This window comes from Rousettus aegyptiacus, unplaced genomic scaffold (genome assembly GCF_014176215.1).
Source record: "Rousettus aegyptiacus isolate mRouAeg1 unplaced genomic scaffold, mRouAeg1.p scaffold_m13_p_5, whole genome shotgun sequence".
In the NCBI taxonomy this organism is placed as follows: Eukaryota; Metazoa; Chordata; class Mammalia; order Chiroptera; family Pteropodidae; genus Rousettus; species Rousettus aegyptiacus.
The window spans coordinates 108,800,949-108,819,086 of NW_023416308.1; the positions used below are offsets into that span (position 1 = coordinate 108,800,949).

Consider the following 18,138-nt stretch of genomic DNA (forward strand, 5'->3'; position numbering starts at 1 on the left):
GCAGCCTGGCAAGGTCAGAGTATCAAAAAAGATGCACACAATGCTTTTTTTCCTCAAGTTTAATACACACTAGAACAAGCCACAAAAGAGTGCTGCTAGTCCAGAACTACACTCAACCCAAGCCCACCCAGGAACCCCAAAACTCAGAGACTAGGAACTGGTTCCCGGGTCCGAAAGGAGGTGCTTCGGGGAGACCGAAGCACTCCTGGGGAGGCCCAGGTATCCCTGAGCCCTTCTGTCACTTCCTGACCTCCCCATCTTACCCTCAGCCTAGACTCAATTGGCCCGTCCCTACCAATCCCTTCCTGGACACGTGACCCTCCCCTCCTTGGGTCCCTGGACTTCCTCCTTCCGCAAGGGCAGCAGGGGTACAATGGTTCAGGGTCCTCAGGTCTCACTTTCCAGGAGAAGCTAGGCTCTGGTTCAGGGTGGAGAAATGTCACAGAAGGGCTGTCAAGGTGGTCAGGCCCCCACACACTCCACATAATTGGCAGGGTACAGGCCAATGCGGCCACTCTGCAGCTGGCCCTGGCACCAGCCCTGCTCATCCTCCTCACTCATCTTCAGCAGCTCCTCACCTGGGAGAAAGGGGATTGATCATTACTAACTGCCCTAGCCCAGACCCATTCCTGCAATTGGGTCAAGGACTGGCGGGGGGCTGGGGGTGGGGCAATAACCTAGAGAATCCAACTAGAGGAAGAGACATGGTTCAGGCAGAGGGAGGTGAAAGTCAGCAAGCCACCCCACCCCAACCCTGAATGCAGCAATCAGGCCCCAGCTGGTGGTTTTGAGAGGCAGGTGAGGGCTCAAAGCAGACATTCTATCTAGTGCAGGTTGGACCCAAAACAACCTTAAGAGTTAGAGAACTGGCCCTTGAGAAGTAACTGGCTTGCCTTTTCCACACCCTTGCTCAGGCCAGTAAAAGGGGAGGGGAGGCTGAAGCCGGGAAAGGAACAGGAAAGGGGTCCCAGAGTACCTGCTCGGAAGCTCAGCTCATCAGCTTCTTGGCCAGCGTAGTCATAGAGTGCCCGAACCCGCACCCCAGTGGCAACCTTCCGGGAGCTCTCCTCATCTGACCAGTCCTCATCCTGCCCACCACTGGAGAGGGGAGGCAGAAGAGGGCAGGCTTAGGGCACAAGGAATACCTTGCACGAGAGCCTAGGACCCCGGGCTAAGCGCTCACCCCCTTGGAGGAACCCTGGGAGATGCAGGTGGGGAAGAACTGAAAGATTCTAGTCTGACCTCTGCCACACAGTGCTGATGTGAGCAGTAGATGAGAGGGAACATGAGAAACACCTGGCAAACGTAAACCACCGTGAAAAGTGGTATTACAGCTACTAAGTAGGTCCTAAGGTCCCTGACACCAATTTTCAACCCACTTCAGGTGTGAAGTGATTGAAGGAAAGGAGACCGGGGAAAAGAGGGCAGAGCAGGGGGCAGAGCTGCACAGCCAGGTGATTGGCTCTCACCCTGAGGACCCCGGGGACTGAGGTGGGGGCACAGCGCCATCTCTTGTGGGCACGATGCTGGTCAGAGTAACCTCATCAGGGCTCCGGCCACCCTTCTCCTTCCGGCTGATTATCCTCTGTGTGTCCAAGGACCACTCCTGTGGGAACAGTGCTTAGGGTCAGGCTGGGCTACAGGCTGTGGTAGCAGCCAGAGCCATCCAGACCACTTTCACCTACTTCATTCAAGTCCTAGCTTCCCTCCTGAAATCCAGGTTGAGCCCTGTGGGAGCCCACCCTGCCTCCCAGCCCCGCCTGGAACACATACCTCAAACTGTGGCCAGTTCATGGCCATGCCTGGCCCATGGGTGCTGCGCCACCAGCGCAGATCTTCTTCGTCACTGGCTGCCTCAATACCCTGATGCAGGTCTTTGTGGAGCTCATGGAATCTATGGCCCAAGGCACAACCCTCAGACTAGGAAGTCCTGGGCTCCTGCACCCCCACCTCCAATCTCATTCAGCTCAGCCAGAGCCCGGGTGAGATGGAAGAGACCCAGCGTTACCCCAGATCTCCACGCCTACCCCGCAGCCCATACCTCTCACTGCTGGAGAGGTCGAGGTGCTGGTGTACGGTGAGCAGCATATCTTTGAAGAAGAGCAGCCGCTGGCGCTCAGCGGCCTGGCAGGTCTCGAAGGCCTGCTCCATGTCCTCCATGTAGCGCGGGGTGTAGCGATGCAGCTCTGCCAGCGTCTGCTCATACTGCGTTTTCATCTGGGTGGGAAAGGAGGAGGCCCAGTGAGGACGATGAGACCTTCTTCTACTCGGGACTCTGCTAGTATTTACTAAGTACCTGTCATGGACCAGCTCTGGCCTAGACACCAGGGGCAATCAGTCACAAGACCTAGTTCCTGCCCCTAAGACCCAGCAGCCTAACAAGAGAGGTGACATTCCGGCACACTAGCTTTAAGAGTCTGGTGAGTGGAGATTAAGAGTGAAAGAAGAGATGGAGAATCAAAGATGAGATGAGGTCAACTGATGAGGGGAAGGAGAAATCAGAAAAAGCTTCACGGAGGAGGTGGAAACTGAGCAGAGGACAGGAGGATTTGGATATGCTGAGCTTTAGGAAAGAGCACTCTGGCAGAACAGGCAACATGAGAAGTTGTCCCAGGTGGTACACAGGGAAAGGAAGAGGACTGGGAAGGTCCCATCAACTATTAAACTCATCCCGATGCCTGAAATTGCACCATGTCTTTCCCTGGGTAAACCATCATCTTTTCTCAGGTTCCTCCTTTAAATGATAACCTGGAGAGAGAGTGGCAGGTAACATGAGAGCAGTAAGACTGCTGGGGACTGGGAAAGGCATTCAGGAAGCCCCAAGCTGGGCTGGCTGGTTCAGGGCCAGTACCTTCTCGGCCTCCTTGGTGCAGCGTTCCACCCGTTCCTGCAGCTTGCGCAGCTGCTCCTGGGAGACCGTGTTGTCTGCCTTTGCGTGGCTCTCCCGAGTCTGGGCTGTTTTCTCCTCCTTCCGGGCTCCATGGTAGCTCTTCTTGGAAGCCTCAACCTGGCACACACAGGGACAACTCTGGACCCTGCACACCATACCCCAGCCCCTTCGAACCCCTGGCAGGCCCAGGAAAGGGGGTGCCTCTGATGCCCATCCCTCCCGGGCTCACCTCCTTCAGCCTCTTCAGCCAGGGCTTCTGGGCCTTACGGAAGCTGTCCTCAGCAGCCCGGCTCTCACGGAAGCCACCCAGCACTGGCCGGTGGAAGGCGCCCCGCTGCCAAGCACGCACCCGCTCGCTGTCCTGCCCCTGCAGCTTCTCCCGCACCTCCAGGTGCAACGTGCTTAGCCGCTCAGCCGCCGTGAAGAAGGCGTGCCATGCCTTCTCCAGCGTGCCGTACTGGGGGCCTGCAGGGAGGGATGGGGCTTAGGCCAGGCCAGGAATATCACCGGAAATGAGCCCTCTCCCTCTCATTGGGTGCTGTTCTGGGTACCAGGCATGGAGGGTGGGATGCAAAGATGAGCAACAACACTAGCTGCCGCTTGCTGAATACTTGCTCTGTGCCTTGACATACCAGATTTCACTGAATCTTTGCCTCAACCACCACTGTGAAAACAGTGGCATGATCGACATTTAACAGATGAAAAAAAGGTGCCCCAGAGAAATGACGCTAATTGCCCAAAGCATTACAGCTATAGATGAAGCTGAGATTCAAACTCAGGTCTGTAATATAAACCACTACATTCTGTTACCTCAGACGGAAGAACCAGTATCTGTTCTCAAGGAGGGCAGCTCGTTAGGGCGGAAAGGTCCCAAGCTCCCAAATCAGAAGGCCTGGCTCAAGCTTCAGCTCTTTCTAGCTATCTGGCTTCAGACAAGTCACTTAGCCTCCGTGAACTTCTAGACTGTTCTCTAGAAAATGTGTAGATCAGAACTACCACCATCATAGGGCTGTTAGAAATAACAAAATGACGACTACTTTGCAAACTCTAACAGCACAACTGTAAGAATAACCACGAGGATCTTCCCTTTAAAGGGAAGGCAGACATGGAAGCCTCAACCTTTCCACAACAGGTGCAAAAAGAAGCTGCCCTGCCTGGTCTCCCCATCCTTGGTGGCCCTTTGTTCCCTGCCGGGCCTGCATGCCGGCTCACCCTTTTCCACAGCGCCCCTCCACTTTCGGGCCCAGTCAGCCAGCTGCTGGGCGTAGGCCTTCTCGATGCGGGCACGTTCCTGGAAGCAGGTGACCAGGTCCCCGCACAGCCGATGCCCGTCTTCCACCCGCTGCACTGTCCGCCTGTAGTTGCCGGCCTGGGGCATATATGAAAAGGACAGTGTGTCCAGGGAGAAGCCCCCTCAAGGGCTGGGGCTGACAGCTATATAATTTCCCTGGACAGGTAGCTAGGCCCAAAGGAGGGTGGGCATTTCGGTGCCACCCCCAAACCTGGAACCCAGCTGCTCACCTCCCAAAAACTGCCCTCTAGGGCCTCCCCTCCGGCATCTTCCTCTGGAGCCATGGTGTCCCCGCAGCAAGGAATGGTGGCAGATTGAGGCTATGGAGCACAGAAGGGTAAGCAGGGAAGCTGGACATACACTTTGAGGAATAGGAAAAGACCCTCTCCTATCCATGGGCTTTTTCCCCACTACCATTCTCACCACCCAGAAAGCTGTTGGAGCTCGGACTTATCAGGCACGGATCTGGAAGTCCCCAAGAGGAGCTGCCATAGGGGCAAGGATAGCAGTTCCGAAGCTCCTCCACTCACCCTGGGCCAGCACTCCGCTCCCTCCATCTCACTCACGTACCTGGAGCCTAGAGATCTCTTCAGGGATCTGGGTGTCCAACTTTCAAAGCTGCCACTGTGACTCTGCCTTGAAGCTGATGGGAGCAAAGCAGGGAGTGAGGGTGGGGGCCTAGAGTGTCCAGGGCGGTGCCCAGCTCCCCCGATATAGCAACTGCTGTCAGAAGCGCCAGATTCCAGCCAGGAGAATGCCAGGCAGGTCACACGATCCAGCTGGGGATTAAATGGCAGGCGGGGGTGGGCAGTGGGCAGAGGGCCCCACTCCCCTGACTGCAGATGAGAGAAGAGGACGCCTGTCCAAGTCAATACCCTGCTGCCTTTCTTTGAACAATAAAGTGACCTTTTTCTAGACTAGGCCAAGTCAGGGTGCCCAGCCACACCCTAGTAGTTCCCTATACTGGGAAGAGCAGACTGGGAGCCAGAAGGCCTGAATCCTATCTTGGCCAAGAAGCTTGAACAAGTGCATTTTACTATCCCCTCCTAAAGGAGCCTCAGCTCCCTCCTAAGGTGGAAATTCTGCCTCCTGGTCTGCTTCCGTACCAGGGCTGGTTTAACACTCAAACCAGGCAATGAACAAGCCAATGTGAGGGGCCTAACAGTCACAAGGAGACACTCACCCTGTTCCACAGCATCCACTGAGGTCCCACAAAGCTCTATGGGTAATGAGCAACAAATCCTTGCCCTCGAAAGCCCAGAGTCTGGGGCAGCATGAGGGAATCAAACAGGTGATCAGTTCTAAGAGTGTTCTCCAGAATCACAGAAGAGGCCAAGGCAGATTCCAACCCAGAGCCGCCACCCCAGGGGCTAGAAGTCACAGTGGCACATAGCCACTCCCCTCCTGCCTCTGTGCAGGGTCTCAGCTGTCCCCAGCACCGACTCAAGCCCGTAGAAGGAAATTGCTTCCTCTTCTGAGCAAGCCCAGAGGACATAGCTGGGACCAATGACAACAGAGTGTGCCTCTTGCCCCCAAAGCAGGGCTCCATTACAGTACTCCCGTCCAAATTGGTGAACCTCTATCCTCTGTTTAAAACTCAAATCGAAGCATCTTCTCCACAGTCACCCCCTCTAATTCCTCCACCCTCATTCTCAAAGCCACTATATACCCATTCAGTCAGGGTGTACATCCCACTGGGGTTGTAACGGGTAAGACAGGATCAGTCCGCAGTCATTGACAGAGGCTTCCTGAGAATCCAATTTGGGTTTCTCCAGACACTGGAGTTAGTAGTTGAATGAAAAAAACAAATGACATCCCCCTGAAGACTGGGAAACCCACTGGCTATAGCAGCTGTGAGAAAGCTTGACCTGAGTAAGCTTCTACCCCTAAGCTAACAGGAGGGAGAGCTAAGGCCTGCAGTAGGGATGCCTGGGCACAGAGCAGGAGAGGGGCAGAGCAATTGGCCCCACCAGAGTTCTCAGCACTTCACCTTGCTTCCTCTTGAGTCTGTCCCATTTGCTCAGAAACAACTTGTCAACCAGATGGAGAGAACCAGAGCTGCAGCTGTAAATCACAGGGCCTTTGGAGCTGTCCCAGTCAGGCATCCAGGGGCCCAGGGCCCCTGCCTGCTCCAGCCTCCATGCTCCCAACTCCCGGGAGAGCTGCCCCCCACCCATTCCCTTTCACTGGCCCCAGAACAGAGCATGCTGTGTGTACAGGGTTGGCACTGCTCCCTCCAGCCTCCCAGAGCAAACACAAGCCCGAACCCCAAGCACAGCCAGGCCCCACAGACCAGGATTGATCTAGCTATAGGAGTGGGCCTTGCGCCTTGGCCGGTTATGGAAGGCCAGCACCCTGTGCCTCCTGACCTTAGCAGAGACTCTAATGGGTCCCCAGAACACACTGCCACAGACAAGGGCTCAGAAAGCAAATAGTGAACGCTTCCCAGCCCAGGGAGCCAGCAATTCCCGGGCCCAGACAGGTTGGCTGGGGCTTGGCAGGGTCTCCTCATGGGTGCCTGGGTCAAGATAAGGAGTCCTGGGATTTTCAGGGAAGAACCCACTCTCCTTTCTTGAAATGATAAGTCACCCCTGCCGGGACCAGCTCCCACCCTTTCCAGAAGCTGGGGCATGCCCCTGGGAGGTAGCATTGCCGTCCTGCCCTACCCATCTTCTGCCCTGAGTCACAGGCTGCACCTAAGGGCCTCTCCTCCTAGCAGCTCCTCCCGGCAGGCTGGCAACTCTAGAATTTTAATGCACAGGAGGTGGCAGAACACTGATCCAGAGAGAGACATCTAAGCTAGAGCGGCGGGGACCCGCGGCCCTAGTGGTTGGGGGAGGGGGTGGCGCGGGGAAAGGAGAGGAGGCAGGGCCAGGGAGGGGCATAACAAAGGGGCACTTTTGGAAACCCGACCTGCCGGCCAAGGTGCCTGCTCCCCTGATGACGCACTCCAAACCCAGAGCCTCCAAACCAAACCCTAGAACCCAAGGGCCGCCGGGCTCTGGTCTCAACCCTGTGGACGGCGCCCGTGAACCGGTCTCTCTTGCCGGCCGGGCACTGCACAACTCGGAGCCCGTGGAGTCCACGCGGAGCTGCCTGGCCAGGCCTAGCCATGTAGGGTCTGGGACTTCTTGGCCAAACTTGTTGAACTCGGTCTCGGCGGGGGTGGGACCCTGCCGTGGACTCCAGAGAGCGACCCAGGGCAGCGACACCAGGAATTGGGGCTCTTTGCATAGGGTAAAGGGTCATCGGGGAGCCCTGGGAGGTCTGGGGCCCTTAAGAGGCCCCAGGAGAGATGGTGTGGCCCTCCTGTAGCGACGCCCCCATCCCCCGGCCCGCCCACGGAATTGCAGGGTACTCAGCGCCGCAAATGAGACACCCCCTCGGTTCAGAGGCAGCTCTTCTCGTCCTCGCTCAGAACAGGGTGGCCAGGGGCTTCTGGGGCGGGAGCTGGTCCCATTGCAAACTTCAGGAGTGGGAGGGTGGAGAGAGCGGGCTCGAGCCGGCGGTCCCGCCACCGCCTCCCACCGGTCCCCGCCGGGGCAGTACTCACCGCGTCCCCTCTGCGAGCCTCGGCTAGAGGGGGTCCGGCCACGCTCCGGCCCGAGTCCTGACACTCCCCAGCCCCGGCTGCCGCCTCCCGGAGCGCGCCGGGCCCTCCCCCGGGAAGCCCAGCCCCCGGCCCCGCCCTCTCCTTGTCGCCGCGGCCCCAACCCCACCGGCCATCGGCGGGCGCAGGGGCTGCAGGCATAGCGGCAAACCGCGGCTCCCGCGTGAGAAAAGCCAGGGCCGAGTCCCCAGGGTGGAGCCGTGCCGCTGCAGGGAGTCCGATTTCAGCTTTGCCCCTCCCTGCCTTTGTAGAATCTGGGAGACCGGTGGAGCAGGGAAGGGACTGGGCCTGCACGGACACCCCTCAGAAGGAGGCCTGAGGGTTATACTGCCTTACATTTTTTTGCTGATCACAGATTTCTTAAAAGTTAGCTCCGGCATGGCTCACAACCATCCCCTTGTAAGCATTGGGATTCCCACTGTACAGACGCGGAAACTGAGTCTCGGAGACCTTCAGCGACTTGCACAAGATCTGTAGTCGATCACGGCCAGGACTCCAAAGCCATGCCCTTTCCACGCACAGACCTGCCTGCCAATCTGGGGCGAATTCCGAGGCCTGCGACAGACACGCGGTGGGGGTGGGGCCAAATGCATGAGCTCCTCCCCCTTCGAGTTCTTATTGCCAGATTTTGTACTACTATTTACTCTTAAATCCCTTCGCCCTTCCTGCCCCTTGTCAGTCGCCAGCTTTGGTGGATTTTTCCAGATCGCCAAGATGCCACCTCACCCTAAATAAATCCCTTCTTCCTCACCCCTTTACCCCCACCTAGGATTTTTCGGAGGCTGCTCGTCAGTTATTTATATCCACTGGAGCGGTCCAAGAATGTTCCCAAGCTGACCTAAGCGCCACCTGCTAGGCCTCCCCGCCCCTCTCATTCGCTCCTGGGCCGGTGACCCGGCGGCGGCCGTGCCCTCCATGTAGCAGGCAAGAGTAGGCGCGAGCGGGCGGGGTCAGACGCCCGGGGCGCTCGGAGGGTCCAGACGGTGCAAATTTGCTCGCAATTGGAGAGGCGGGGGTGACCTCCAAGGAGTGCACCCCCAGGGGGACGGCATGGCGCTCTGGGAGGCCGAGGGTCACACTGTTCTCTCTCCAGCACGTACTCTCCCTTCCCACCCCCTATCTCGCTCCTCCCCGCCCCCCCCCAAATACTCATATACTCCCTGAGGGGTGTGCCTACAGCAGCATTAAAAATAGCAAAATTATGTTTCTAAATCCAGGAGGAATCACTGACGCATTCTTCATGCAGATAATACACTCATAACATGGGAAAAGACCTGAAGAGAATGAATGGGGTAATTTCAAGTGGTAGTGTTAGCTAATGAGGGCGGACGTGCTCTGTAGTCCTTGTGGGAGGGTGAAACTGTCTCCCCAAGATGCCTGTGAGGCCCACAAGATGTGCCACCTTTGGCCTGGGGCCTCTGGCCGCTTGGCAAGTAGTACTTGAGTAGTGGATCCTTGCCTTGGTGCTCACAAGGGTGTGTACCCAGCAGGATGTGCTTCTGAAACCAGTTTCAACACCCACTCCGTGGGGCTTGGTCAAGTCCCTTTTCTCTATATCTCTGTTTCTGCCTCCATAAAACATGACAGATGACCGGGCGGACCTCCCAAATAGGCCATGTGTCCCAGCTAATTAATAATTGTAAAACAACTGCAAATAAGAGCTGTGATAATGTCTAATGACAGCCACAGTGTTTGGTATTATTTAAAATCATTTAACATTCCACCTAATGCCTGGGGGCCTTTAGGCACCTACACAGAAAGAGTGAAAACACAAGAATGAAATTAATTACAGGAGCCACCTATTAAATCCCCATTAAAAACAAAGGCTGCAAGCCATGCTCTGAGATCTGAAGAAGCCAGGTCCCAGAGAGACTCAGAAAACTGGGCTGTTCAACAGACCACAAGGAGTGGGTGCAGGGTAGAAAACATCTGGCTTGTCTTAGGTTCAGTCTGGAAGCAGAAAGCAAAAATGTTGCAGCTGATCCTAATTGCCCCCTGGGGAGAAAAAATAAAACAAATCACAGAGCATCTCCTGCTGCTTCAAGGTGAAAGGAGATAGAGTTGCCCTTGGAAAGCCAAACCCCCTGCTAGTGCTGCTCCCAGGGCTCAGATTTCTATGCTCTGCAACCAGAGCCCCTACATACTCATCCTGCTCTATCAGTGTGGTACCTAACTGGAACTGAATTCGAGATGCACAAGGTCAGAGGGCTAGATAGATAGAAACCTAGAGAGGCAGCTTGGGCCAGAGCACCTGGTGGTACATAGATCCAAAGCCCAAGCTCACAATACTCACAGACTCACCTTGAACTTCTGGAATGTCCTAACCACTGTGCCTTCACTTTTGTTTGTTTGTTCTTTCATTCGTTCATTCATTTATCCACTCAAGGAAACATTTGAATTTTTGCTCTATGCTAAGCCCTATGCTGAGTATTGGGAATACAGACATAAATAAGGCAGAGCCCTAAGTGTACAATAATGATACAATGAGGACATGAAATACTATGGGAAAAGAGAGGAAGAGACCGCCTTTCACAAGGCATGACACTTGATTGGTCTTGATGAGCAGAAATTAGTCATCTGGAGAGGCATTCTAGGCGGGAGCACCAGGGTGTGCCAAGCCCCAGAGGTATTAGCATACGACTTGGTGACCCAGCAATTCCACTTTTAGGTATCTACCTTAAAAAAAAACATGTACAAGTGCAGAAAAACATACAAAGATGTTTGCATATCGTATTGTTTGCAATAAGGAAAAACTGGAAACAAATGTGCATAGGAGGGCAATGGTTAAATAACCTAAAGTTCATTCATGTTTCGGATTACTCTGTAATAACTTAAGCACAAAGTAGAGAGAGATATGTTCTTATATGAAGACCTCCAAGATGCTGTTGAATAAAAAAGCAAAGGGCAGAACACACAAAATATACAGAAATAATATATACCAGACTGATTTCAGTGGTTATCTCTAGGGAGAGGTCTAGAATTAATAAAGGAGAGTTTTGTAATGTTAGAAAATTAACAATGAGAATGTACTTATGTATAAATTGTATAATTAAAATAGTCATTTTAGAAGATGGTGAGTGGGTCTTCTTATCTAAAACAGTTGTGTCCAAATAGAATTTTCAGCACTGATGGAAACATTCTATAGCTGCACCGTTCAATACCAATATGGTAGCCACATGTGGTTACTAAGCACTTGAAATATGGCTAGTGTGATCAAGGAACTGAATTTTAAATTTAATCTAATTTTAATTAATTAAAAATTTAACAGCCACAAGTGGCTAGTGGCAACTGTATTGAACAGTTCCAGTCTTGACTATCTAGAGTATTGAGTTCAGGATGGAGTGGGAGCAGATGTAAGATGAGGCTGGAAAGATGGGTTGCAAAGTAGGTTAAGGAATTTAGACTTATCCTATAGGCAATGGGAAGTATGGATAGGAGTGACTGGATCAGATCTAGCTTTTTAAAAGGTAACTCTGGCAGTCGTGCAGAGGACAGATTAGGGCAGGCAGAAGGCTGAGGGCTTCTGTGTTTCTCTCCGTGGCCTCTGGATACTGCTGCAGCTGAGTAAAGTATTCTGATACAACAGCTATGTTTTTAAGATCTCAGGCAACCCCAGAGTTATTGAGAGGGAGGCTCTTTCTGGGTTGGAGCACAGGAAGAAGAGCAGATGGATAGCATTAGAGTGAAAATGCATAGCAGGTTTCAGAGTGGGGCCTTTAGGAAAAGCTTCTCCAGGGTCAGGAATTTGCCCGGAGCAGATTCTTCAGAAGGTTCCACAGACTTGCCACTGCATAGTCCAGGTATCAGCTTGGTAGGCCAGGAGAATTCTGCTTAGGAAATGCCCTGGTTCATTTGGCCATTCCCTGAAGTCCACTGGCATCCTCCTTACTGGTAAAAGAGGAGTACTGGTAGAGACTCCATTAATTTAGCTGACTCCAAAGGAAATACCCGCTATGCCAGACACCGTGCTTGGTGCTTGGTCCACAATGCAAACAAAGCAGACAGAAACAGACCCTGACTTCATGGAGTTTTCCACTAAAATCAAATTAAGGCCCAAATACATAATTACCAGTTGTGACAAGTGTTTTAAGGGAAAGAAAAAAAATAAAAAAGACACGGTGCTATAAGAGAATAATAAGAGGGGTATAATTTCAATGAGGGGCGGAGGGAGGGTCAGAGAAGACGTCTCTAAGAAGTTTAAGGTTCTCTACCCAAAAAGGCCCCAAACCCAAAAGACAAATGGAACTTATCTAGGTAAAGAGGGAACCTAGGAGAGGGCATTCCAGGTAGAAAGACTGATGTGGTCAAAGGCCCTGAAATGGGAACTTGACCTTCTGGGACAGAAGAGTAGAGAGAATGAGTGGTCCAGGGTGATGTAAGAGGGGCGGGCAGCACCCTGCTGCTTTGTTTTATTCCGAATGCAGAATTCAAGCAGAAGGAAGATCTGACTATCTTTCTAGATGTTGTGTGAGAACTGGACTAGAGCAGGGGATCAGCAAATAGTGGCCTGGACCACCTACAAGCTAAGGGTAGTTTTCACATTTTTAAATGGCTGAAAAAAATCAAAAGAAGAATAATACTTCATGATATATGAAGGTTATAGAAAATTCAAATTTCTGTGCCCACAGATAAATTTTTATTGAAATATAGCCACACTCATTTGTTTACAAATTGTCTATGGCTGCTTTTGCACTGCAATGGCACAATTGAGTAGTTGCAACAGAGACTGTATGACTCACAAAGCCTAGAATATTTACTATCAGTACTTTTACTCCGAAACTCTGCTGACCCCTGGATTAGAGGGATATAAAAAGTAGGAAGACAAGTTGGGGGCGGGGCTGCTGCAGTCATTTGGTTGCAAGATCATAGTGGCTTTTTCTAGGGTAGTAACCATGGAAGTGCTCAGTGCATGGACTGAAGAAGTATTTAGGGGAAAGAATCTATAGAACTTGCTGATGGATTAAACGTGAATGGTAAGAGGGAGAGATTTCAAAATGACTCCCAACCTATGATCTCAGATTAAACTCTGGACCAGAGTAGGACATTAGTGGGGTACTTGGCAAAATTTGCATAAAGTTTATAGATTAGATAGATAATAGTGTTACTAGTATTAATTTCCTCATTTTGATAATTGTATATGATGTTACATTTGGAGAATTAAGAAAAAGTATATTAAAATTCTTTGTGACCTTTTTGCAACTCTTTGTAAATCTGAGATTATTTGAAAAGGAAAAGTCAAAAAATAAAAATAAATTCAAAAAAATTTAAAAAAATGACTTCCTGAGTTTTAGCTTGAAGTTCCACTTACCAAGATGGGGGGAAATGTGAAAGAGGCAAGCAAAGAAAGAGGAAGATCAAGATCTCACTCTTGAACATTGGGTTTGAGATACTGATGAGATGTCCAAGTGTCAAGATGATGTGGCCAAGCACTATTCTGGACATCACGGATGAGCCCTAAAACCTGGGGGAAGATAAAAAAAACCATACAACTCAACCTCGGAATGAGAGCTCTATCCCTGAGGTGGGACAGGACCAGGTGGCAAAGGAGGAGCACGGAGAACGTGTGTATGGAATGTCCACGGTAAAATGGGCGTTCTGCTCAGCATTTGGTCACCCTGTCCGTAGGACTTATTCTTCTCAGTTTACAAAGGAGGAAACAGGCTCAGAGAGGTGCTAAGATTAGTTCAAGGACACAGCTAGGAAGTGGGAATGAGAGAGCTGTCTGACCCCAACACCTGCAAGGGATTTTCCCACTCAGTAATGCTGAGCATTCATGGTAGAGATGGGTTTATTAGTTCCCCGGGGCTGCTGTAACAAATGAGCATAGGCTGGTGGCTTTAAACAGCAGAAATCACTTGTCTTACAGTTCTGGAGGCCAGAAATCCAAAATCAAACTGTTAGCAGGTATACACTCCCTCCCCAGCCTCTGGGGGTGAGTCTTTACCTGCCCTTCTCCCAGCTTCTGGTGGCTGCTAGCAGTCTGGCAATCTTTGGCATCTCTGGGGTTTTAGCCATATGACTCCAATCTCTGCCTCTATCTTCAACATCATCTTCTCTTGCCACTGGATTTAGGGCCTACTCAGATAATCCAGGATGAGCTCCTCATCTTAAAATCCTTAACTACATCTGCAAAGATCCTTTTGCTAAATAAAGTAACATTCACAGGTTTTGGGGATTAGAATGTGGGTATATATTTTCAAGGATCACCATTCAGCCCACCACACTGGGCTAGAGGAGACCATAGCTGTTATCCTTGGAAATCTAGTAAAAAAAAACTTCTTGAATTTGATGAAAAAAAAAAAAATTCTTGAACTTAAAAAGCAGCTGTCTTTCAAAGTTTCTCCTTATCTAGTTTCACAAATATGTTTCTTTGCAGAATGGATCAGGGGCCTAAATGTTGCCAACGCAAATGTGGCTTGGTCTTCTAGACTGCCTATAATTATGAAAAAACTCTCAGATTCTGGGGCCTTATGACACAGGGATAGTCAAGGACAAAGAGTAGTATACAGTAAACGTGTCTGGGAAGATGCCCACTCGGAGTTTGGAATGTTGCAGAAAGTGCGTGTGATGAAACCTCCCTCACTCCTTCCAGGCTATCGGCTTCACCAAGAACCACAGGTACTCGGGCAGCTCACTGCCTTCCTCTACAGGGACAAACTTAGCTGGGGTTCCTTGGGCGAGTGTTTCGTCACATGCTTCTGGAGTTAACATGTCATAGTAGGGACAGGAGTGAAAGCTGGGCAGTGGAGAAGGGAGTGGGATGAGGGGAATGTAAAGGAATGCAAATGTAGTTCTCCCGGTCCCACTAGCGTTGACACACCCACTCATAGGAAACTGGCAGTCTTCATTGGCATTACAAGAGTGAGTAGAAGGTACTGCCAGAACTCATAACCCTGGTTTCTGATTCTCTGGTCCTCATTCTTTCCATGATGGCTATTTGATTGGTGAGAACTCTTTGGAACAGCAAAGAACTTCCTCACCACCTTTATCAGAACTTATCAGATCAGTAAACGAGTATCACCAGGAGATTATGTAACAACTTCTATTTATAGAACACTTTACAGTCTGCAAAGTACTTTCACATACATTATCTCAGCACTCAGGCAAATGCCCTGAGAATCCGGCTGCCTAGGGAAGTCTCCTGGAATCCTGTACCTATGGTGTTTCATGACGGGATGTTGATTTAGTGTAGGGATGGTGCTTCATCCCTCACAGTAAAGACAGAAGATAGGTTTTTTGGTGTGTACACAGCTGTCTGACCACTTCCAAAGCTACTCAAAATTGTATTTTTGAAAAGAATGCCAGACTTCCCAGAGGGTGGGACTCATGCCTTCATTTAGCATTATTATGAATGTATTCATATTTGGGCATTTAAATATGTATTGGAGGTGTCAAGCAACAAGGACTCTGGATGCTGTATTCAGTCCGTTTCCCATCCTTTAGGAGGAATTTAAACTTCAGTTCCCTGAAAACTCTGCAGAATCCTTGAAGCTGTCATTTGCAAACCTCTGGATGCAGTAACTGTGTGGGAAGCCTGCACACACCACCCACATGGATTAAAGATAGTTTTGAAGACTCAGCAGTGTTTGCATCCCTAGACAGCTTGATCAGAATCCTAGTCATGTATCAGCCTGCACCAGAAAAGTGATTCCTGCTAGATGGAAATTTCCCACAGGGAGGCCAGGGTTCAAAGCAGTCACTGGTTTCTTCTATTTTCACAGCAAGTTACAGGATCATGGATTTTAAAGCTGGAAGAGATCTGAGCCACTTAGTCCCTCCCTTTGATTTTATGATGAGGAAACTTAGGCACAAAAAAATGAAATGATGAACCCAAGATCACATAGTCTAAGAACAATGCTCTTCTCACTGTGCTATATTTTTTGTTCCAGAAAACACTAAGCCACATGTTGTTTTGCATATCAAAGAAACTAGCATTATTTAGGGTCATGCTTTTGGTCTGCCCCGCCTCCAGTGCGAACACGAGACCTTGATTTGCTATCACCAGCAACTTTTGAATGAATTGCCTTGTGATGCCTTATGTCAAAGGTAGTGTCACAAATAGGACCAAAACATCTATAAACGGGGTTTCATGGCACAGCCACTCCTCGGCATGAAACCTGAACAATGCTGCACCATTCACCTCATTATCAGATTAGCAGCATCAAAAAATGTATATTAAAGGTTTCTGTCCTTGCACCTGATCATTCATCAGATGGGAATAGATGACATCAAGCCCCTAGGCAGTTATTTTGTGGTGAAACAAACCACAACCTGAAACAAAGCACTTTACTGGACTGCGATAGGCAGGTTTCCACTGGTCACATGCAATCTGTTTAATCCACCATGGGAAACTCCTCAATCCTAAAAGTGGATTCTGGGGAAACCTGGCATTAAGCAAGAAATTTCCTTTGCTCATGAATCCATCATGGCTAAGTTTCACTTCCCTGCCTTTCCATTTCATACTTCCTCTGCCTAGAATGCTTGCCCCTTCTCCCCTCCCCATCTCTCAAAATTCAGTTTAAGTGTCACCTTCTCTGGGAAAACTTCTTTGACACTGTCCCTTCTTTGCCCCACTCCAAGATGAGTTAAAATGTCCCTTTTCTGTGCCTCCCACTCTCTACGGTAGCTGTAAGTTTCCTTGCCTATTAAAAGGCACACTCTATGGGGGCAAAGAGCATTTTTCATTTCAGCATTCTCTTTAACCAGGATAGGGACGGGAACAGAGTAGGTTTTTGATGTCAGTAGAATATATGAAATTTAAATTCTATCTGCTATTCAACCTCTCCCTTTATTTGGCCTCTCTTATTCTGCACAGATCTTCAATGAAATCAATCTTATCCTCTTCAAGCTGTCTCTTACCCTACTCATAAATGTTAATGTCCCCAAGCCAAACACCACCAGGAACACTCCTGTATACAGTTGAACTTTGGATTTACCACTCACAGCAACAGAGGATGGGAAATGAAGGGACATCTCTGTAAGGTGTTAGAAAGAACTTATAGGATTGGTTTGTGTTAGATGATTTGGATAAGGGTTCAAAGAAGTGGGGCTTTGCTCTGGATTGGAGGCTGTCAGGAAATGGAGGTAATTCCAAGATTGGATATCAATAAATTTTATCTGTAAAGTGGCAGGAATGAAGCAAAGCTAAAGCTGTGATTGGCAAAGAAGCTGCGGTCATTCATATTAGCCCGAATAATAGGGGGAGTTTTGGTCATTTTTGTCATTTGGACAATGTTCATACTTTTGCCTGTGTTCAAATGTGAGTGATGTTTCTGCATTGATCTATCACAGTCACAGAGTGGCCTTGTCTGGTATTGTTTATTGTGAATTTATTTCCACAAAACACCAAGGCCTGCCACTACCAGGCCAGCTCCCAGATGCCAGGGGCTGCTTTTCTCTTTCTCATAACGCACACCCATTCCTAACTTTTATCAAGCTATTTCTCCACCTCCCTCTCCTAGCCAACTCTATGAAATTCCGGTTTCTCTGTGAGGCTTCTCTAAATACTTTCTCCATTTGATTATCTTTTCTGAATGCATCTGAAAGTCTTGGTTGGCATGCCACAATTTACTACTCAACTATGTTCTAAATTCAATTGTTTGACTTGTTTCACATTATTTTTCTTCTCTTCTAAGTTGTAAACATTTTAGGGTATTTCAATATCCCCTAGAAATGAGCAAGCACCCTACTGAGGTGACACCACTAGCGGTTCTGAGTAAAGGGAACAAGCTTGCTTTTGTAACACAGCTCTGAAAACAAAGCTACTAGCCAGCAGGGGAGAAGCCACCAGCTCGCTCCCCTGGTGGTCACCATTAATAACACCCTGAGGTGACCTTCCCATCAGAAAAGCATTTTCGAATTTTCTTTCTGGAGCATTCATTTCTTTCTAAAACTTATATTTTGAAATGTCTTTCATCTGTACCTGTACTTGAGTGCAGGTTCCACCGAGCGGGTGGAAGAAAAGGCCCAGCAGTCTCCAACTGACCCCAGCTCCTGCCCGACTCGTCGCAGAAAGTTGCATCCGAACTGTCTCCTCTCGGGTCAGTGGGACAGTGCAACAACACCTCTGAGGCTCGCTGCCTTGGCGTTTGACTGAAGTCTGGGCACACAAGCCCTCTGAGCCGGGTTAGCCCGCACTTCCTCCGGCCCATTATCGCCCTAGGCTGCTCCCTAGAAGGACACTCAGCAGGTGTGGGGGAAGAAACTCAGTTAAAAGCTGCGAGTTTCAACCGCTCTCCACAGAGAAGCTAAAATTCCACTAAGCGGGAGAACTGTCACTACTCGACACGCATCGCAAAGCTTCCACTTGGGAAGAGCTTGGTTTCCACCGCGGCGAAGTAGCGAGCT

The 18,138-nt window shown here is 50.1% G+C and overlaps 1 protein-coding gene across 3 annotated transcripts; it reads right to left on the reverse strand.

Annotated features, from left to right (window-relative positions):
• Positions 1 to 41: 41 nt before the first annotated feature.
• On the reverse strand, positions 42 to 18,101 carry PACSIN3 (protein kinase C and casein kinase substrate in neurons 3). Of its 3 annotated transcripts, none has more exons than XM_016146704.2 (11): positions 17,714 to 18,101; positions 4,752 to 4,824; positions 4,412 to 4,501; positions 4,103 to 4,259; positions 3,120 to 3,355; positions 2,852 to 3,007; positions 2,042 to 2,217; positions 1,774 to 1,894; positions 1,470 to 1,606; positions 977 to 1,098; positions 42 to 578 (listed from the first exon to the last, which is right to left on the reverse strand). In XM_016146704.2, the coding sequence occupies exons 3-11, from the start codon at positions 4,463 to 4,465 to the stop codon at positions 463 to 465; spliced, it is 1,275 nt and encodes a 424-aa protein (XP_016002190.2). In that variant the 5' UTR covers positions 4,466 to 4,501; positions 4,752 to 4,824; positions 17,714 to 18,101; the 3' UTR covers positions 42 to 462. The 3 variants fall into 3 exon arrangements, with proteins under 3 accessions (XP_016002190.2, XP_016002189.2, XP_016002188.2); XM_016146703.2 differs by lacking the exon at positions 17,714 to 18,101 and adding an exon at positions 8,128 to 8,316; XM_016146702.2 differs by lacking the exon at positions 17,714 to 18,101 and adding an exon at positions 7,735 to 7,863.
• Positions 18,102 to 18,138: the final 37 nt, after the last annotated feature.

Coding starts and splice junctions, on each gene's coding strand:
- PACSIN3 (XM_016146704.2), bottom strand. CDS start 4,465: ATGGCTCCAGAGGAAGATGCCGGAGGGGAGGCCCTAGAGGGCAGTTTT. Junction 4,260..4,411: donor TAGAGGGCAGTTTTTGGGAG/GTGAGCAGCTGG, acceptor TATATGCCCCAG/GCCGGCAACTACAGGCGGAC. Junction 579..976: donor TGAGCTGAGCTTCCGAGCAG/GTACTCTGGGAC, acceptor CCTTTCTCCCAG/GTGAGGAGCTGCTGAAGATG.